This window comes from Oryzias latipes, chromosome 9, assembly GCF_002234675.1.
Source record: "Oryzias latipes chromosome 9, ASM223467v1".
NCBI classification, from domain to species: Eukaryota; Metazoa; Chordata; class Actinopteri; order Beloniformes; family Adrianichthyidae; genus Oryzias; species Oryzias latipes.
This window is the reverse complement of record NC_019867.2, coordinates 24,441,996-24,464,440: the sequence shown is the minus strand read 5'-3', so window position 1 is coordinate 24,464,440 and position 22,445 is coordinate 24,441,996. Positions and strand designations below refer to the sequence as shown.

The 22,445-nt window shown below is 43.0% G+C and overlaps 1 protein-coding gene across 4 annotated transcripts in view; it reads right to left on the bottom strand.

Moving 5' to 3' along the window:
• Positions 1–543: 543 nt before the first annotated feature.
• Positions 544–22,445, bottom strand: part of LOC101165814 (methylcytosine dioxygenase tet3-B) — a 35,329-nt gene continuing 13,427 nt past the window's right edge. For 2 of the 4 annotated variants that reach the window (XM_020706191.2, XM_023958716.1), the window contains exons 3-12: positions 20,956–20,979; positions 14,097–16,974; positions 11,538–11,628; positions 10,182–10,275; positions 9,554–9,762; positions 7,958–8,108; positions 7,740–7,829; positions 6,818–6,955; positions 6,378–6,732; positions 544–6,183 (exon numbers count right to left, since the gene is read on the bottom strand). In XM_020706191.2, the coding sequence (XP_020561850.1) occupies positions 4,406–6,183; positions 6,378–6,732; positions 6,818–6,955; positions 7,740–7,829; positions 7,958–8,108; positions 9,554–9,762; positions 10,182–10,275; positions 11,538–11,628; positions 14,097–16,974; positions 20,956–20,979 (5,808 nt within the window). In that variant the 3' untranslated portion in view covers positions 544–4,405. The remainder of the gene's footprint in view (positions 6,184–6,377; positions 6,733–6,817; positions 6,956–7,739; positions 7,830–7,957; positions 8,109–9,553; positions 9,763–10,181; positions 10,276–11,537; positions 11,629–14,096; positions 16,975–20,955; positions 20,980–22,445) is intronic. The other 2 variants (XM_011479541.3, XM_023958715.1) reach the window with 1 other exon arrangement.

The following is a 22,445-nucleotide window of genomic DNA, read 5'->3' as shown; positions in this document are numbered from 1 at the left end:
CATCAACAAGTGTGTTAGTAAAAAGAAAACTAGGCCTTAAAAAAGCCAGCCACAGAGACTTGTGGGCTGTGCCAGTGTTAAAGGGAAAATCTTTTTTTTTTTTCACTCAAGTTTACTTTGCAAATAGTTTTTTTTTTTTAAAGCAAACACAAACACTGACTTGAGTCTGAGAAAAAGCTGATGCTCATACATAAAAAGATTCCTTTCTGCATTTACTCTCCAACAAACTGTCTGAAAGCCTGAAGCTCCTCATATTATTGCAGCTACTGACTCCTCTCTTCACCTTGTACTGTACCTGTCGCTGACATATGTGTGATCTCTACATGGTGGGAGGTGTGACTGGGTTAAATATGACTCGAAGCATCTCCAGAAACCTGTCAGCAGTCCAGTTTGGTTACTTGTCTAAAATTAGACGGCCATGATGATTCCACCCTCTGGTTATTAATCAGAAAGGAGGCAAAAATCAGGGAAATTATGAAAGTATCCTCCACCGCGCTAACAATTAAACGCTGATTCAGTTAAAAAAACACTCAAAAACATATATAACTTTAATTTTTTTTATTTATCGTGGAACATAAAACAATATTGTGGGCTTTTTACCACATACACTATGTATTCACATAATACACCATACAGCTACGAAGAGAGAGACCAAACAAAAACACTTTTTTTTTTTTTTTACATACTGCATCCTTGACGAGAAAATAAAAAACTAAAAAAAACAAGAACAATCCTACAACTGAAAGAGGAATGTAGCTGCCACGTATGTAAGTTCATTTGCTTCTTCTGGTTTGGGCCCAATTTCTCTTCCAGATTTTCAACAGTGGGTCACACAGAGTGGGTTTCTCGAAACAAGAGCGACCAAATATACAGTTCAAAAGACAGAGAAGGAGTGAGGAGAGGAAGTGCGTGACTAGAGTGGGGAGTAAAAGGCAGTACACAAATCCGAGTCAAACATCTCGGCGTTCTGCGAACAGGAACAAGATACTCAAAACATAACAGCCTCTGGTACATCTGCTGTACCCAACGTCAAGCAGGCTTGACGTCATTTTTAATTATCTTCTTTCATCTTGGGTGTATCGACCTCCAAGCACAATATGGACTGATCCTCGTAATGAGAATGTGCTGCGGTGGGGAAGGGGCTCTCACTCTTTAAATGGGGGTGTCAATGTGTAGCGTTGTAGATAAAAACTGTTCTCATGAAATCAGCACCAGAGCAGCTTCTGTCCTTTTGAAACCACTTGAGTCAAACATTTAAAAAAAAAAAGGTTTGCGGTTCTCTTAAATCCCTCACACTTTGTATTACACAGTGAATTTAAATTGTAGCATCATAGCACCGGCTGTCTGATCCGCCACCTCCCTCCCTGGGTGAGGTGGCACCTCTCCTGAGAACCGCCCGTCAAACATGCGAGACATTTCCAGATTTACAGAGTTATTATGACATGCACTGCATCCTCGTCACCTACTTTTTTTTGTCCTCGGACCGCCTGTGCAAGGAGGGCAGTGTGTTGTTCTCAGCAGTAAAACAGTCAATCAGACATTAGGAACAGGGTAGAAAACACCACAAGGGAAAATGTGGCATCTTCTGCAGGGGGAGGGGCGTCATTTCAATTAAGATGAAGTGCAGATTATAATGACACGCATCTAAACAAGCATAAAAGCGATATCACCTGATAGTAACACAACTGGATAAGATTGCAGGCCTTCAAGCGACTAAAACTTCGCTCACTGGTTTAATGGTACGTCCAAAGTTGCAAACCAAACATGCAGCCAGCAGGATGGACGAAGGGAGAACCAAGGACGGTTAGAGCTGCTGGAAAAAAGTAGTGACTTCTTGCCATTTCTGCTAGTCTATAATGTAAAGCTTTTTGTTAAAAATAAACCAAATGAAATGCAACATCTTTTTTTTCAAGTTTTGGAGGCGTCATTTGGGGTCAAAAGACTCCAACTTCCAGTCTCTGAGTTAACAGTAATTAATGTGTGCACCAGAGGAAGTCGGGTTTTTCATGTTTGTCAAAGGCCAACAAAGGGAGTACAGTACTAAGAAAGCAGAACATCAGTGTTTGTTGGGCATGTTTCTACATCAAGTGTTGGTTTGAGTGAGACTTCAAAAAAAAAATCCCCTTGTCATTTCAAGGTGTCGACACTATCATCACCAGTTAAATAATTTTACCTAAATAGTTTAATATTTACATTTTTTATCTCTCTCTTGAGAAAAAAAAAAAGAAAAAAGAAAAACTAAGCTTCAAGTTGTCAATAATCGGCTCTTTCGTTTTTGTCATTAAAATCAAGATTAAAAGTGCTTTTATAAATCTTTTCTTCTCTATGTACAATTTGTATTAGCTATATAAAAAGGTGAAAAAGAAAACATCAAAAACAATAATTATTATCATAACCATGTAGTAATAAATAGGAAATAAAAAATAAAAAACAGGTTCAAATGAGTCTGGAGTTCTCGGGCATACAAAGGGACATGCATGATTTTCTGCCCTCAGTAGCATATTGTGATTGTGACCAGTGTCTCTACAGCGTGAGGTAGAGAGCTGGAGGTAACAGAGGCTTTCACAGATGGCCTTGACCAGAGCAACAAGCCGGCTTCTAATCCACTTCTCAGTTTTGCAGACGAGCAGAGAAAGCAGAGACTCTCAGGAAACACAATAAACCAGCCTGTGCCTTTGAATTGTATCTCGATCATACGACTGTGTCGTTTTCCAGCACTCGATAGAGATCGTTAATCTGACTCATCGACGCCGACTTGTTCGAGCAACAGTAGATGTCACCGTTTTGCCTTAACTCCTAGGATTTCCTCTGTGAAATGCAAACAAAGCGTGATGAACGGCTGTGCTTTCTCTGGGCTGGAAAGTGGACGTTGTAACTATGCCACTGCAAACTTTCAGCAGAGAGCAGTTCTTATGCCCAGCAGCAGATCTGCAGCCGCAGAACGGGCCACTTGGATTGGCTGGCTGCGGGCGCCCCGCAGGAGGACACGCCTGGCTCTGCTCCAAGATGACAGCACCATGCAGAGGAAGGAGTGGGGCCTTTGCAGTCAATCAAGTGTAGTAGGACAGCACCAGAGTGTGTGGAGGAGCACCAAGAGCACCGCAGTCTCAGCACTGTTCCTTCTGCTAACAACAGAGAGAGCCTTCCCAGGTGCATCTCCAGATTTGCGTCATGCAAGTCCCGTCCATGGTCAGCAAATGGGGTACAAGAGCCCCCTCTGCTGGTCTTGGCTGGTTAAAACAGCAAAGCTGCACCAGTTGTTTTTACTTTTCTGTCAATTGCACCAATTTAAAAAAGCGGTTACCACTGCCCTCTAGAGTTTGCACTGGGAAGTCCTCACACCTGTTTCAAAATTCTAATATTGTAGGAAGATAAAGAGTGCCACCAGCTCCATTAGATCTGGGTTAAATGGCATATGCAAGTACTATTCCTAATTTAGGCCTCTGTGGAGTCATTGCTGACTGTCGTCCTTGGAACACTGTCCTTCCGGCGCTCCAAAACAGAGGCATTTCCTCACAAACATTGCTGGAGCTGAACTTGGGTAAGAGCACCTAAATAGAGCACCAAGTGCAGTGAAGTGCAGCGGAATGAAAAACGATCAGAGCCAGAAGCTGAGCACCAGTCGAAAGCTGGGGGAGGGGGGGGGGGGTCAGGAGGAGCACATGATCTAATCTGAAGACAAGCAGCAAGAAGGAAATCCCATCAAGTATTTCAACTTAATTTGCATGGTTGACATTCGTTGTTCCACTGAATAAAAATGATCAATTAGAAGAAATGTGTTTGTCTTTTCGGAAAGTCTGATCAGACGCATCTTTCTGGTTGAATATTAATTTTCATCATCTTAAAGTGCTGTCCAACTGGGCAGATAATGGCTCCTCCTCTAAGTAGAGTTTTAGCATCGATAACAAAACCAAAGAGGAAACAAGTTTTCCAAACATTGAAAAGCAACGATCTGAGTAACTCAGACTGATTGATTTAAAAAAATATAAAAACAAAAGCAATCACCTTATCATTAATAACATTAATGAAAACAACAATAATAAAAACAAGTCTTCATTATAATAATACCTATAATAACAACAGTAACAATAGCAATCATAATAATATTGATAACAATAGCAATAATTAGAATTAGTAAAATTCTATGAACAAGGGAAAAAAAGCAATGGAGTTCCTCTCTGGCAATGAAAGAGGAAGAGCACCACAGGCAGTGTGTCTGAAGCCCAAACTACTGCCTGACATGAGGTAAAAAAATAAAAACATAACCTCCTCCAAATCACCTGTGGAGGGGGCAGGATGGGGAGACAGCTGACTGCAAGATGGCTGAGAGACATTTAATCCTGCTCGTCGCTCTCTCCAGCCCTCCACAGCACCACTCGGTAGCTTTGGGCCCGTCTGTGTGGCCTCAGACAAAGTGGCTGTAGGGCCCAGTGAGTTGGGTGAAGGCAAAGGGAGACACAGTAACCACCGAGGTGGAGCAGAATGTGGGGGCTAACCGTGTCACCGGTCCCTCTTTCCTGTCTTTAGATTGCCCAGGGCCTGGGCTGGCACCTGTTGCCATAGCACCCCACTTGCGTTTCTTGCCAAGTGTCTTAATGTCTTCCTGGGGGAGGCCAAGGAGAGCTGCTTCCTGTTGCCTCTGCAGAGCTCGTTCTGCCAGCAGCTTCATTTTGGCCTCCCACAGAGCCAGGCCATGCATGGGCTGGTTGAGGTTCTTGTGCTGGTAGAAGACCAAGGAGATGCGGGTTGGGTGGGAACGATCAGGCTTTTTAATTGGAGTGGTAGCGTGTAGTTCTCGACGGGCACACTCAATGAGGACCGAACCATGGGCTGGTGCTACTCCTACACCCCCGATGCTGGGATCCAGGAAGTTGTGTTCACTGTCAGACCACACTTCTTCCTCGTCATCCTCCCTATGTTGGATGCTCTCTGTGTCACTCTCGACTCGACCGGGGTCACAGTAGGCCTGACCCGACTGCTGCAGAGCATCGGGAAAGAGGCGACCCTCAGGAGCAGGGGAAGGAGTGCTGCCTGCCAATGAACCTCCACAAGACTTCCAAGCCTTTTCTTGGAGCCCAAGGGGAGTGGAGCACCGATTCTCCCCCGTCTTGGACCACATCTTGTCTGGGTAGGCTCCTGCTGGATTGCTGTGCTTCAAACCAGGGCTGCATGGAGCAGGTCCCATGGCCCAAGCATTTGGCTGGGGACTAGAGGCAGGGCTGGCCAAGTGTCTGGGCAAGCCTGGGCCTTGTAAGCCTGGCTGCGGAGTAAGTGAGCGTGAATGAGAGGTTCCAGGCTGCAGTGGAGTACCTGGATGAGGGCTGACATGGCGTGTAGACCCTTGTAAACTAGCCTGAATCACTGTGCCAAGATGAGGGGACGGAGGCGGAGAGGGAGTGACTTGGAGTGATGGACTGGAAGAGGCTATCGGGAGGTTTGAGCCTGGGAAGGATGTCCACTGTTGTGGGAACGGAGAGGACTGCTGCTGCTGGGAATGCTGGTGAAACTGCTGTTTGTCCAAGTTCATAGAAGAACCTTCAGAACTTTGTTTCCGCTTTAGATGGTCATCCCAAGTGGTAGGAATAATGTTAGGTTTGTACCCTGGCCAGGCTGCAGGCTGAGGTGTGGTTCTAGATGTGTTGGCACCAGCCTGGTTTGGCAATGCACCTTCGTAGACAGGAACATCCATTGGTTCCTGCTTGATGAGAGGGGAACCTCTTATAGACGGCTCAGATGAGTTGGAAGAAGGACGGGATTGGTTGTAGTCTGCAGGCTGGGAGTAAACAGTGTGGTTCAGTTGGTTCTGCTGCTCAGGGTGGCTGGAGGACTGAGCCATTCTGACCTGTAGGCTCTGAATGTCAGGCTTTTTGTCGACCTCGACAGGTTTACCTCCTGTTTTGGGCAAGGGACCATTTCGACCCTCATAGGTCCTCAGCTTGCGTGGAAAAAGCCCATTAGTTGCGTAGTTGTAGTAATTGTAGGGAACCATGGACCTGTTGGGGGGGAAGTTGTTCAATGAGTCAGCTGCAGAGGGCTGGCTTGCTGGGGAGAGGGCCCCTCTTGCATAGTAAGCAGGGTGTTGATAGATGTTATTGAACGGGTCTGCTGCTTGCACAGGGTATCCATCTATTGATCCATTAAGCGGCTCCATTTTGATGTTGGGTTTCATCTCTTGTTTGATTACTGCAAAATGTTGGAAAGAGTACAGAGACTTTAAAAACTAAAGATTTTTCACAAACATACTTCTGTATTAGATTATGTTGATGTCACACTCAAACAGAAACAAATAAAATAGTTTCCACAAACAGCATGGCCATTTCCTCACATAATCAAATAGTATTTGGTATGAAAAAAGAAATTACAAAACAATAGCTAACCTTTACTGCCAAGGGGTTGTGGGGAGCTGGGGACGCAGACCTCAGCTTTGAACACTGCTTTCTCTGGCGTCTCCGCTCCTTGTTGCATGATTTTGTTTTTCTTCTTCTCCGAGGCGGCTTTCTTTGCCTCCAACCGGCGTTGTCGGCAAGATTTGGCAGGTTCGGGCAGTTTCCGTACCTCACGTCGAAAAGTCTGGAGCGCCTGAATAGCCCCTGTCTGCATCTTGATGCGCTGGGCCTCTGCACTCCCAAACTCATCTGTATGTGATACGGTGTAAAGAGGTAAGACATGGAGCTGCTCGTCTTCAGGAATCCCTCCTACTTTACGGTTGTCTTCCTTGGTTAAAGTACACACCTAATAAAGATCAGGAGAAAATATATAAATATACATTTTAAAGGCTCTTCACAGCGTTAGATTATTTTTTTAAGTATCATCTTACCACTGTGCAACCATTGTGGAGATTATGCTGGTCCTTGTGAGCATGGGCACAGAAGTCCATACAAGCTGTAATTCCAGAGAACGGACGGCCTTCCTTCAAACCCAACCTGCAGTCTGAAGCTTTGTCCTCTGACAGGCACTAAGGTGAAAAGACAGATGTAACTTTTAGCCAGCAATAGGACCTTATTTTGGCCATTGATTTTATTGAATCGATTTTTAAGCTTTTTAAAGTATCAAAACGAAATGTTGATCTAAATCTACAGCAGAAAGTGTAGTAGTGGGATGCAGCACAGTAAAGAACAGACTACTGTACTATCCACATTATGAGGCACATTTAAAAGCCTTAGTTTTTGTCAAAAACGACACGCCTTAAAACCCAGGGTACCTGAAATATGGATTAATTTTGGTTGCGTGTACAGTTGTTGATGGGATTTTCAGAGGTCTAAATGTCAGTTTATTTTGCATGATTGTAAATATTCCTTCGCGCCTAACATGCAGCAGTGTTCAACTTTGTTTATTTTATGTCTTACTAACAACATTAGAAGATAGCATAGTCACAGTAGCGTTTGTTTTAGCAGTATTAATTTTAGTGTTGTTAACAAGGTTGGGAGTTACAGGTAATTTTAATATGCCAACATGGCTAGCGTGTTACAAACAAGTTCTAAAGTTACTGGGAATGCAGGTAATAAACTCTGACTGAAGGACTTATCTCTGACTTTTGTCTAACTTAATGTGCCTTATAGTTTCGTGTGGCCTATATATGACAAACGTTCAAATATAGACCATTCATAATCCCGAGCGCCCTATATTGCTGAAGACACGGTAGTGTTCTAGTGTTCTGCAAAGTTTGAAATCCGCAATAACTGCATATTTAGTGTCCCCAAAAACCTTTTCACCGCAAAAATATATGGAAACAAACAAACCTGGTTACTGTAGGCCTGTGGTGCCAACCGCTTGTACAAAGGAGCCACCTCTGTAGCCAGATTTTGGAAGTTATCCCTGAGTTTCTCCTCCTGAAAAAGAAAAACACATCAATTACAAAACATGTTTATATAACTAAGATGTTAACAAGTAAAACTAATTGTTTGCACTAATCCATTCTCTTGTAGAGCTAAAAAAAGATTTTTCTTCTAATGTTCACCTCTTCAGGGTGATCCCCTTGCAGCCTAAACTTGCGTGGCATTTTGCTTCGGGCATATTTGCAGCCGTTGAAGTACATACTCCAGGAGCAGCCAAACGAAAAGGAAGCACCACAGGTTTCAGGGTCCTTGCCTTGGCAGGCACAGGTACGACTGCAGAGTGAGCAAATCATCAGTTATGTGTCCCCTGGGCCACTTAGAGAAGAATTTCATGAGTAGCTTATTTGGAGATATACTGTACATTTTGTGCACATCAACATATACAAAACCACCATTTCCAGAATTGTGTTTCCGAAGTCAAAGCAAAACCTACAAAATTGTCTAGCATGGTGATGCTAACATAGCACCATGCTAGCTTTACTATATGAGACTCTTAATTGTATTGTTTTGTACACAAACAAGCACAACAAATCTACTGTGGGAAGTATCTCAGATTACCTGACTTAGCTTTTCTTTAACAAAAAGTAGTCTATTTAAGTGTGCTACAAGTGTACTTAGGGTGTGTCCCAATTCCTCCACTACTCGACTCATAGTGACTATATACTGCGTTCGCCATTTTGTAGTGCTGTCCAAATCTTTAATTCCAAAATCCAGTGCCCTAGAACTTTCCCAGAAGTCTCTGCGAAAAACCAGTGTGCATAGATGCTCACTAGATTGGCAAATATAGACCACAATGCATTGCGTTTGAACAATTTTGCCCCAAAAAAATGTATTTCAATGTATTTTTTTTTAATAAACCATCAATGTTCTTATCTTAAGAGGACAGTTGATTCATATATGATCGCAAAACGCTCGTGTCAATAAGATTTTAACTTCGCAAAATCGATTATGTTATATTCGCCGATTCAAAAAAAAACATAGTAGCACATTTTAGTTTTTTAGTAGTTAGGGATTAGGGTGGGAATTCGGACACAGCCTTAGTCTACACTAAAAGTGAGGCTGTATACTAGAAGGTTACTTTTGATATACTATCTATATATTGTAAACCTAAAATGTTCCAATTTAGTCTGCAGACGTCTTCAGTTAGTTACTTCCTAAACCACTATAGCAGACTTACTATACCTAAAGTATACGTATACTTGAGTATACTTAAAATAATCTTCAAGTGTACCATATTTTCTAGGGGTTAACATATTTTAAATTTGTCAGTGACATTTTGAAAATATCCCTCATTCAGTCTTAACAGTTAGCATGGGAGTTAGCATGTACATTTGTCATATTATCACGGGCTACAACAAAGAGGGCACAGAAACTTTAGAAAAGAAACAAAAAAAGGTTTCACTTTATTTTAACAGAAAACACAGCACTTTTAATCCTTATCTGTCATTTCTTCTGATAGGAGTCTTTACTCAAATTATTGCTAATCACAACCATGTTATCAGAAAATCCACAATTTATTTTAAACCTACCCCTAGCAAAACTTAGTCTATTTAGGTCTACTATAAATCTCCTAAATGGTATAAAACACTAAATCTTAAATGATTGAGCATTAGTGTGTGAGCAGTTTCTTTTAGGTGTTTTGATATAGTTTGATGATGTCCTTGTATCTGTACTTCATCTCCCTCCAAACTAATACAAGACAATTACAAATCACTCACTCATCATTGAGGCCGCAGCGTCGGCTGGTGGGATTGCCATATTTGGTGAGTGTGTCGGTGACCTCACGGTACAACTTGTCCGCCAGAGCTTTTGGGACGCCTTCCCAGGCCAGAATGAGGATGATGATGACTGCATTTTCACAGTGGTGGCCAGCACGATGACGCACCAAACAGAGCACCTTCTCTTTCTCGCTCCCACGACGGATCACCTGGGAGAGCAATCAATGTCTGACTTCACACCATGAACATGATTTGGCTGATTGTAGATTTTGCTGTTACTTCAGTTCACCAGCAGATGTCAAGCACACATAAATTACCTTAATTTACTGATAAAACAGGGAAGAGACAAACGCCATGAACAAATTGGCTTACGAAAACCTGTGCCAGTCTGTAATTGGCTTTTAAATGTGAAATTGTTGTTTTGGTTTGTAAAATCTTTAGTAGGATTTATCAAAACTGATGAGAAGATCCTTAGCATTCGTCACAGAGTCTCTACTTTTTCAAGCTTCTATTGGGAATTCACCAAAATCTTTAAATATATGTAAAGTACTTATTTAACAAACATACAGCCTAATAATGATAGTTTTCTTTAACCAAAGCTTGATAGATATGACTGGATTGTACCTACCCACTTAGCAATCGGACAACCATGGGAGCTCTTCCCTTCCTTGCCTGTGTACACCACCTTCTCAATCCGAACGGCATCCCCCTTCTCTCCAAACCTGCACACAATGAGAAGAACCACGAAATAGCATTTGAGCACACATCCATATCTAAAGAGTCCATTGATTAAACTATAAACCATGTTTCATCAGACCCTTGAGAGGCAGGAGCAAAAATTTTTCAACAGTATACATCAAGCAAAGACAGGTCAAGCCTCATCACAATAACGGGAGTGGAGAGTAGATTCACAAGGTACAGTGAGATTCACACAAGCTCGACAGTAAACCTGAACCCCATAACCTCATTACAACCAGTGCTCTCTCTTTGAGGCACTTCTCTGCATGCATTTGTGTTTCTGCAAGGTGCCTGCATCCCTGCAGGTCTGCTGGAAAGTGAGCCAAAGGGGGGAGGGGGCAGAGGTTGCACTGGAGCACGGCTGGGACATCAGAACTTGTCACATTTCTGGTCACAGCTCATATCAGGCCTCCAGCCAGCTTGATACCTGCCATTGTGAAAACTTCAGCCCCTGAGCAGATTTGGCGTGACAGTGAGCTCAAGGGGCTCCCGCTGAATAGGAATCACCCTGAGGTGGCTGAGAAAGTGTGGGGGGATTAAACACTGTCACCACAGGGGTGGCCTGCATGGGTCAGGGGTGGGTCAAGGGTCAGATGGGAACTATAGGGTCTTAACTTCTTGCGTCATCGGTTGAACAACAAAAATGGCATGACATCCCCCTCACTCTGAGGACTAATGAGTTGCATAAAATCCAGACAGTTAGTCTTTCAAACAGTTGATCAGAATTATGTGGAATCAGGCTGCACTTTTAAACATGTCTGCTGATGCTTCGCAAACAAAACAGTAAGTTAAATTATAACAGCAGTTTGTGAGACAATGATTTTGTCTCTTTCATAAAACTAGATTTTATGTTTTATCTGATTTCATGTTCAGCATTATGCTTTAAAGAAGATGACCTCCCCTTTATGTCTGCCTTGTTTCACACGCAAATCTTTCCTCTGTTTCTGTATTCCTCTCTTTTGATCTTTCCAGTACCCCCCCCCCCCCCCCCCCATGGAGGCCTTTCCTCTTCCTCAATCCTCAGCTGTCATCTGCTGCAGGTTCAGAGCTCCTCACGCTGCTTGGGATGTGCTGATGACGTTGATATTTCCTACAAGATTCTGGGTCACAGATTCCCTTAAGAAAAAATGTGAGGGGACGGAATGTGGAGAGCAGGGGGAGGACGGTTGGTAGGGGGATAAAAGGAAGCGTAGCCCATAGGAAGGGGAGAAAAGAGAGGGAAACCAGAAGAGAGAAGAAGACACACCTTGCCTCCATCAGGGTTCGTATGGAGGCCACAGTAGGCCCAGATCCCAGGTGGTTGTAGTAGGGCCCTTCATCTTTCTCCAGGATTTGTTCTTGGAAAGAAGAAATGACAGAGTGATGTAATCACACCAACACTTCCAAAGCAAATACTGATCCTTAGCCAAATCTCTCCACAGTGTCTGATAACATTCTGAGAACCAGTACTTGAAAAGTTATCAATATAATTTGATTCCCTTTTGTTTTTAGACGCAAAGGAATTAATCAAATGTCAGGATAAACATAAAGTCATAAAGTGAAAAAGAAGTGGATATAAGAAAAAATTGTATTAGTTCCAACCTCAATCTTACTATGTTTATATATACCTCCTTACATGTTGAACATAAAACTTTATTAACATAGACACAAAAGAGCTAAAGAGAAAAAGCATTAAGGTACCAAAACACCCTCATTAAGTTCTGATTGTTCGTGCACTGTCCCATTCCACTTCTTATTGTTTAATTTATACATTTTCAAAATATTCTGTTTGTATTTTTTTATTGTCCCACAACATCACACCATAATCTTTCAGTAGCATTAAAAGAAATCATTTTTAAAATACAGTCAGGATTATTTTCTCTCATTTAAAGAAAGAATCTGAACTGGACATGATATAACTATGACAGTGAAAGGGACTTGAGACATTAGACAAACAGGATTATACTGAATGGAAAATACTTTTAAACTATTTATCTGTTTGTATTATTAGTATTGTACAATCCCTTTCTGCCACTCATTCATAGCCAATTTATGTGAGGTTAAAAAAGGGTAAAAAGAAATATTAATAATAGTAGTAGAGGGTTGCATCACTACTAACATCCTATCTTGCTTTAAATATTTGCCCAAAACTTTTTGGGCAAATATTTAACTTCCAACTTAATAAAATACAATCTCTTTCTAACAGCAGAAATATTGTTGTTTTCACTTCAGCTCAGTGTCACTTTGTGATGCACTTTAATTGCACTTTGTGTTCATAAAATAGACAAAATCATGTTTTAAATGGTTATCAGTTCCCACATAAAGTCTTGCTTGAGTGTTTTGCTCTGAGATAGTGTCTCGCTAAACCTAAAAACAGTCAACAGTGAGTTCCTTGACCCCAGTCAAGTTGGGCTGCATGTAAACCTGACTGTTAGTTAACTTTTTAAATAAAAAGCATGCACCAGATGGACTTAAATGAATTTTTGGGCAAGCATCTCTTTGTAGCAGGAGACACATCTCTTAAAATCTTAAAATATCCCTGAACACATGTCGTACCCCTAGAAGAAAAAGTGGACTGTGATTTTTTGTTGGATGACACTTTATTCAGCAGGAGCTTTTTAAAAGGTTGTGATAAATCTGTTGGAATCCGTAAGAGTGTCTGTGGGTGTGCATGATCTACTGCAGGTGTTTTAAGTGGCTGCTACCTGTGTGATATATTGTGTGTTGTTGTTGTTATATTGTGCTGTGTTGTTATATTTTGGAATATTATTTTTCTAAGAGTCACTTCTCCTTATTAACCTACCACCTAAACATTTAAACATAGACTTGCTGATGTGCATCTGCATCAGTGGTTCAAACCCATTGTGAGGTCACGTTCCACTAGTACTGGCGGGAGGCACCAGGGCGTGTCTCAGAGCAGGAAACGAGGGATTCATTCTAGATTTGTATGTTTGGGTGTGTCTGGCCAAGTAAATTGTGGCTTTGAACCATGTGTGTTAAAGGCCGTCCTTTTGCACCATGTTTAAACCCCACAGGAAGCTGATGAAATACGGCCTGAACAAGTCCCACTTTAAAGATCAGGCTTTTCTCTTATCACAGTTAAAATGGTTTCTGCAGCTGTTCTCCCCTGCTGTGCTCCCTTTTAAATGTTAAGGAACAAAAGGGTTTTGTTTTAAACCTGCATCACAGTCACAACTCAGTAACTGCAAATAAATGTTCTCTTTTTGTCATTTTAATAGTTTTCCAAAAAAACAGAAAGGTTCCACACATTGAGAGTTAACCAGTTTAGCAACAACCTAAATATCACTCTGTAGAAAGCACTTCTCATGCAGAAAGATTCTCAGTGTCTGTCTGTGGTTATTACTAGAGGCAAGCTAACATATTAACAATTACACCAACTCAAATCACATGTTGAACTTGACATCCTACAAAATCACCCTACACAGGGTGCTCTACAAATGAGAACTGAAGTGTTCTCTGTGTAACTGTGTGGGTTATGGGTCTGCCAGGACAGCAGACCCAGAAAAAAAGGCCCCCACTGGTAACTGCTACTGTTGCAGTCTGCTCTGCTGATGTCTGAGTAGTAGCAATGCCTTGCACTGACAAAATTCTCAAAACAAATATCTAGATGAGAGCTGGTAGGAGGAAGGGCCATCACAGGAAATTTTGTGGGGAAAAAACGTATGATTCTCCAGCAAATAAAATCTTTTCTCGATAGTGAATGGATTGAATTATTTTATCATCAAAGATGAACCCCATGACAATAATTTGCAAACATAAACCTATAGCAAACATAAACCTGATTAAAAGTGGAGGACCGACTTACCCACACAGGTACAGGTAGGGAAGTCCAACTGTGGGTCCTTGGAAGGAGTATCCAGCAAGCTTTTGGTGGGGGTGTCCAGGTAGCGTAAGGGGGACTCTAGGAAGCCTTTTAGAGATGGAGAACAAGGCAAGCCATCTTTAGTTGGTGTGCTCTCCTCGGGATAGCATGTGGTAGACAGCACTGCCACATCCCCTGAAGTTTCAAACTTGATGCGTTTAGGCAGGGGAGAACATGGCATGCTGAATGTTTCCTCCAACTCTCTGGACTGCTGCTTGCCTAAAACAGTTTCTTTGTTCTGTGAATCGTCAACAAGTTCCTGATTCTGCTTCACCAAGAGGTTTTCTGTGGATGCTTGGCTAACAGTTGCTTCACTTTGGGTCCATGACTCACTTGGGTTAACTTCCATTGTCTGATCCTTGGAACCCGAAATGGAGTTGGTATGACAGTTGGAGACTGACTGGGGAGTGTTGGATAGTATAAGACTAGGGTCCTGAGAACTAGTCGGGGTTTGATTCCCTGTTTCAGGGGATGGTGCATTCTCCTTGGGTTGACTAGCAGATGTGTCTGGGGCTGTGTCTCCAAATTCTGCCTCAAACTGGCGAATAAGTTCTTCATACTTCGGATCAATGTTGATGAGTTTCTGCAATTGTGAAGTGCTGGATGGAGACGTGGAGGTCAAAGGTTTAGTGGTGCTGGTTTTGCTGAGGGCATGGCTACCCATTTCTGCTGAACTGCCATGGACCGCAGAAGCCACAGGTGGAGATTGAGGGCCCACAACAGCTGGAGTGCTTTCTGTCGAAACAGTAACAGTGGAATATGGTGTCATAGGGGTGTTAGAAATGGATACCTGAGATTGGCCTGGGGCAGGGAGACCTGCAGGAACAGCCTGAGAGGGGAGATTCTGGAAGGGCATGGACGGGTTAGAGCAGGCTTGAAGATTTGCCGCAACTGGGGCTCTGTCCATCAAATGGAGTGGGGGCTTTTGTATGGAGATTTGATTCTGAGGCAGGAAGGTTGGCATGGAGGCTTTCTGCTTTGTCTTTTTTATAATAATCTGTTTGGGTTTGGGGAGAGGGGGACCTATAAGCATCCCAGTCATAGCTTTGAAGAGAGGAGATCCTTGGCTGCTCTTTTTCTTCTTAGGTTCCTTAAGTTCTTGTTTGATTGGCAGGTGAGGTATACCTTCTCCTTCTGCCTGTGGCCACCATTTTTTCAAGTTTTGACCAGCTCCAAAGCCAGAAAGGTGATTGGGAAAAAGATTTCTCTTGTAGTGAAGGTGCTGTTGTAAAGCTGCCTGAGTGGAATGACTGATGGCTGTCTGACCAGGAGACATGGGGATCCCAGGGAAGTGCTGGCCTTGATGTTGGCCATTAGAAATTCCATATTGTCCCATGGATGCAGCATGATGATAATGCTCGTTAGAGTCTGGTTCTTGTTTTATCCTGGCCAGTACTGGGTTGCCCTGACCCTGAATACCCCCATTCTGGTTGAAACCAATCTGTGATGAATTGGGAAGCTTGAAAGAACCATTGTTTAATTTGCCACTGGTATCATGCAGAAGCTGTTTAAGCTCTGACATGGGGTCAGACCTGTTGTGAGGTGCAACAGCAAGGTGAGATTGGGGCTCAGACTTCATAAACATCCAAGGATTTCTCTGTTCTGGACCTCTGCCTACGCCCTGCTGCCACTGCTGGGCAATAGTATTGAGGCTTGGTGTTTTTCCCTGACCAGGGAAAGAAGAGGTAGAAGATGGGAGAGTTGAAGCATGCGGGGGATGTCCCTGGGACTGGGGTCTGTATTGTTCAAATGCAGGTGAAGCCTGTTGTTTGGTCTGAAGTCCTGGAGGAACAGACTGAGAGCGGGAAGAGGAATCACTGCCAGGAGAGGCCAGGATCATATCAAGTGGGATGTTCTGACTTTGTTGGTGATTATGAAAGCTATTTTTTTGTTGATTCTGACCTGAACAGTTGAGAGTTTGAGGGCTGGTGCCAGACAACTGGGTCAGGGCATCTATAGCAATTGCTGTCTGAAGACTAATGTTCTTTTCCTTAGCTATGGAGAGCACCTGGGGAGAGCAAGGAATAGAGGGTTTTGAGCAGGGCACTTGATCTGGGTGAGGACCTTGAGTTACCCCTTGCTGCTGGGAACACAAAGCAGGCATGAGATGGTCACCATTGACCTTTCGGTTGGGCGGAGGTTGATGCTGCAAATGGGGTTGCTGTAAGTGTGGGGCACCTTCCGCTCTTTTGTGAAACCCTTGATTCTCTCTAGCTGCTAGTTTAATCTTCTTCTCCAACCATTCAAGATAGTCTGGACAGTCAGGCCCTTCGCAGTCGCAGTTAGGGGGCTTGTGTCCATGTTTAGCTTGGCTCAGGGCTGTTTGTAGAGTGGCAAGGTCCTCTGGGGCAAGGCAGCTACCCTCAGGAGTCCCTCCAGAATGAGCCCCACCAGCACCCATCTCTCTGGTGAACTTCTCATATAGCTGGGCTGTATTAGGCTGCACAGGGGGGCACGAAGAGGAGGAACAAGGAGGCAATGAGCCAGCAATTGCAGAAAAAGCAACCAGATTTTGAGCATCCTCGATGTCAGCGTGGTGATTAGGCTCAGAGGGGGTTGTGTCACCGCTGTTCCTCCAACACGGTTGCGGCTCTTGGGTGTCACTGACCTTGCCATGTCCTGGCACCCATCGTAGCCCCGGGGGCACGCTTCCTGCCCTATGCTGTTCTGTTGCCAAAGAGGCCTCATCATCTTTATGGTAGGGGTTTACCCCATTGGTCAATGCCAGGCTCAGCACGCCTTCCTGGAGGCGGTCATGTGACCCAATTTCCATCTGGCCTTCACTTCTGGGGCCATCCACTGAAGTGACTTTATAAACAGTCTGAAAGACAAAAGTGAAAGCTGTTTAGTAAATTTCTATCATGCTAAAACATCAAAGACACTTAAACATAACCAAATAATAATGGTTTCCATTCTGTTGCTTTTCCCTCTCTTTTGCTCATAGGTACAACAAATGCTTTCATTGACAAATCAACGAACCCTCGAAATTGTCATCCAATATTTGAATATTTAACAGAAGGATTTCAAAACTAGCAGACATTTTGGCAGAAATATCATGTGAGAGTGTTTCACAGTTTATAAATGGACACTGACTTTGTGGGACAGTTGACTATGCAAAGTAGGTCGTTGGACAGGAAACAGATTACCATGATGCAGGTTGGCTGTGTGTGGTAGAGGTGTGGCCCTAAATACACAAAAGTCCATGTGGAAACACAACAAAGAGTCTGTTTAATGTTTTTACATTTATTTATGTATTTATGAAAAATACACACATTTTTATGATAACATATTAATAATGGAAAAGGATTAAACTTATATCAAAAAACAAGCCACAAACCGATTTGTAAAAAAAAGCTGTTGAGCAAGTTTGAGCCTGAAATTTTTGGTACATTTGTGACTTTCACTCAAATTTACATTTTAACCATAAAGTCATAATTAAAACACAAATAACTCAAGCATTTGATATAAACTACATCTGATGAATGTAAAAACTGATTTAAAGCATACATCTTACACTGCTAGTCAAGCATGAGGGGGCCTGTGTGTTTAATCATGCTCCAATCAATGACTGACCACCTGCCCCAGGGACACCTGGAGCAACCTGACCCCCCCCCCCATGACAGGAGGATGTGGATGGAGAAAACGAATGGATGGAGAAACCTCACAGGTTAACTTGCAACAAAATGATAATGTTGGAGGAGAGTGTGAGGGGGCCAGCAGGACTGTGAAGGTTATATACAAGGGCTCTTAGGAGGTAGAGGGATACTAGATTATTTTAACAATAGTAAACCAGTTTTTAAATAACACAGGCCATCTTTGTCAGTGTTTAAATGTTAAGAAAAACAAAATAAACGTTCCATAATAAGTCATTAATTATAATAATTAAAATAGTCCAAAAAGAGAAAACTAAGCTTGACATTTATAACTTGTAAATGTTTATGTCTACTGTTAACTGATCTATCAGTAAAGTCACAAACCTATTTCTATTTTTTGTCCAGTCTGATCCAGTAACTCCACAGACAAAAACTCACTTTAAGAGTTTAACTCTAACTGTGTGGGAAAGTTGTCGACTCGATTATTTGAATTCATTTGAAACAGTATGTTAGATTTCATGTTGCCATGTGAGTTTGCATGAATCCCAAGATGCTTCTTCAGCAAAAGTTTCAACCTCAGCGTTACATCAATTGAGTCTAGAGTAACAGCAAAGCAGATAATCCAAGGACAGCTTCACAAATCATTGACAGAGTTCATGTTGTGGCTGAGTACTGTAATCCAACAAACCCAATGGCCCTTGTTTAAGTAAAACAATGGCAGAATCAGCATGAAAATCCAGTTGTTGATGTAGGCTTTGAGAAAGAAGACCGGTTAAACAGTAATACACAGTTTTTACAACAATCTGACTGGAAGCTTCTCTGCTGTTGGGTTGTAGTGATGTTTGATGTTTAGCTGGATTCAAAGCTGGAAAAACCTGCTAGAGAATTACAAGTATAATATGACTCTGTTGAAAATGTCTCTTTAAAACTTGGAGTAAGTTATACTTAAACTGCTTCAAATTTAATGGGTTTTCTTTCACTTAAAGCAGTAGTCTCCAACACCCAGGCTGCAGACTGATACTGGTCTGTGGGAGAGTTGGTATTGGGCTGCAGAGAAAAAAAATACAACCTACATTTTTTTCAGCTTTATTTATAAACTGATTCTGAAGGAAAATAGTAGATTCTCTCCACCACATCCGACTCATTCGTGACGCATGTCAAGTTGCAGGTCGAAAATCCATCCACTGCTTTCTTAAAGTGGCTGCGCAGATCGCTAAATTAAAATCCCAAAGTCAACTAAAAAAACAACGAATTTGGAAAGCTTCATCTCGCAGAAAAGAGCCAGTGAGAAAACAGAATAGCCTTAAACTTCAAAATAAAAGACAGCTACATTTAACAGACAAAAACCAGGAGTCTTTACTCCAAATATGGATTTATTGCGACAGTTGTTCCTACACACCAAAATGATAATGAATAATATTCAGCAACCAGCTGTCTAATGTTACGGAGATACCACTAATAGAGTTTCTCAAATGGTGGTTTCATGTTTATTATTTTATTTAGAAAATACCAGTTTTAGTCAATATTTTTGTTGACATTTATTCTTCACATCTTAAAGTTGGACAAGGCTGAAGGCTGCTATTTCAAATTGTAACGATTAATACATGAAATCTAGAGTATAAATAAAGTTTATAGCAGATGCAGATTTTTTACAGAGGATAAAGATAAACTTTACTCTTAAAAGTTAAGGGAAACCAATAGACGAAAAAATAAGAAGTCAACCACTTAAGCCTCTAACAGACCGGTCCGTGGTGTGAAAATGGTTGGGGAGCACTGACTTAAATTACCAATTTTCCTTCTATCTACATTTTTGCTCCCAGCAATTCTGATATCATAGCATTTGGTTGATATATAGCAGAATTGTAGATGCTTTAAAGAGTTTCTATCTTTAAATTGTTTCTTTTAAATGTTATGTTGTTGTTTTTTTAATTTTATGCAAATTCCGTTCTTTGTCTTGTCAGATTCTGCTTCTCTGCCTTAATGTGTTTGAAACTGGGTTAATCTAATAGAGCCACTCTACTAGATGATGCACAGCCCTCTTCTGGAACACAGAATAAACTCAACCCAAGCTGACATTGTTACAGCCCAACTTGAATGTGAAGTAGTTCCTCATGTAGGCAGAAGTGAATCCCTGATCACAAACAGGCAAAAAAAAAGATGGGGGGGGGGGGGGGGGGGGTTAGTTTCTACAAAAGGATCCATAAGCATGTGATTGAAGCTCCTGCTTCCCCATGGTTTGAATATGATCAAAATGAGGCTTTAAAGGGACTAATAACCAAACAGGAAGCATGCTCTTTTGAATCCATCCTTCTTGCATGAAGAGGGGGTCTAAAACAGGGTACAACTGGTACAGAGGGGTAGACGGGGAGGTGTGGGGGTGTCAGCCAACAGCCGGCATGCGATACGTGAGAGGCCCCATGTCGGCGCTATCAGTGGCATCAGATGGGAAAGAGGAAGGGGGGGGTTTAGCAGCGTGCGGCAGTTATGAGAACTGCAGTGTGTTGAAACAAGCTGCCTGCAACAAAGCACAAGCCAACATGCTGCAATCACACAGACACACTCTTTTTTTTCTCCCCCTTATTTTACACAAAACAGAACCACAAACAAGAACCACGTGGGTTTGAGAAGACCAATGCTGAGCAGCAGCGACTGCAGATGAACATTTTGGTATGTAATAATCAAAGAAAAATTTCATAAAAGGAGCAATATTTGCTCAGTCTTGGATGAAAATGTTTTTTAATGTTATTTTCTTGACACAACCTTATCGTATCTTTGTCTTTTGCAAACTTGTGTGGACTTGACCCACATGGAAAAGTGTAAAAAAAGGGCAGAAACACACATAACCAGATCATATCTTGCTGAACCAGCCGAACCAGCCTGTCTGAAAGACCTCGGTTCCAGGTTTGTGTGTGCATGCTGTGCAGCCTTTCCCCCCCCCCCCCAACACTGACAGCACACAGATACACTAGAGGGAGGAGACAAAGCATTAAAGGACAGCCGTGGCGGCGCTGAGGGGGTTAAGAAGTGCAGCTTGTGAGTAGACAGCTGAACCTAAATCCCACATACACAAGACCACCCCATCCTCCCTTCTCATCCGCCTCTTTCTTTCCCCCCACCCCTTCCTCTGTTACCGTGACGAGCAGGAACATGAAGCAGAGACCCCTGATCAGATGAAGCCAGCTGAGAGCCGCGAGGATCTGTGTACTTACGCCGTCTGAGATGTCCAGACAGAGCTGCCGCCGGAAAAGCAGAGGGCAGAAGAGCAGACGTAGAGGAGCATGAGACTTCCTTGCCGACACAGCAGTCCAGAAGCAACCTAGCCTCCTCGGGTTATTGTCCTTTTATCATGTCTCGGTGCAGCAGCAGACATTCACACATGTATACACTAGCGGCCAAACACACACAGCACACCTTCACCCGGCACTCCGTTCACCTTTCTCATTCTGTTGTCTCTACTTAAAGCCAATGCTTTCTGTTCTCTCCTTTCTCATTATCTGTCTGCTCCTCCCTTCCCTTTTTCAATATCCTCTTTCTTTCTCTTGACTACACATGCAGTCGGCTTCTCCTCTCAGCCCCCTCCTTCCCTTCCCTCTCTCCATTCTCCTCCCCCTCCATCTCCTCTCTCTCTCTCTCTTTAGCGTGTGCTGAGCGGGAGGCCATTATCTGAGCCACAGCGGGCACGTACGATAGCATGGAGGACTGTGCAGTGAGCAGAAACAGACAGCGGTGGGGGACAGCCACTACAGGCTGCAGCCTAGGAAACAGCTCCGAGCAGCTTTTCCCACCGAGACTTTCCACACCCTGCAGCACTGTTAGCTCTGTTGCATGGATGACACAACATTTCAGGCTCTGAGTACAGCCTGTCCATCTGCAAAAAGCCCCCAAAAACTGACTCTTTTTGCCTGTGACCGAGCGGGCTCGCTTTGGACCGCAGAGGCGAAATGGCAGCCATCAAGCCAGCAGACAATCTCCACCAACAGGCAAAAGGAAAAGGAGCAAAGCGCAGCACCTCTGGCAAATGACAGCAACCTTTCCTTGTTGCGGTTTAGCTCCATGTTTGAGCATCTTGCTCCAAAATGGCTCTTATTTTCTTCACATTCAGATGCTCTGTACCAATTCCGTGTTGCGCCCGAGGCGGATTTCAGATCCTACAGAGAAGCTAGATGTGCGAGATCTTTGGTGGATGAGGAGGTAGCTGGCTTGCTGGCGATAATGCTGGTTCATCCTCAGACACCCAAAGGATGCCGTTGAGGTGGTTGGTTGGTGACTGCAGGACGCCTTGACTATTCATCCAGACTAGTCTCAACTGAACTATAAAGATTGGCAACAATCAGGCAAAGGAGCGGGAAAAGAGCCACTTGGGCAGACAGGAAAGATGATGCTTTAGCAACTGAACAAGACTCGGAGTTTGATCCCCTTCACAGATTTTGGAATTAGACGGAAGATCTTTTGAGATGAGCTGTTAGAGGTGCGTTCGCTGTCCTCTCCCGTCATCCGCCTACAAGAACATCATCTGGATATACTGTCCGCACTATTGAACTATTATTTGTGCTCAAGCTTTCCTCTCACCTAGTTGCGGGCTAAGCAGCCGTCTTCTATTCCTGCAATATTACTGGAGTTCAGGAGCTGACTGAGTCAGAGGAAGGACGAGGAGGCAGTTAGCTCATGCTCTCTTATATCACTGAGCGTGTGCTAAAGC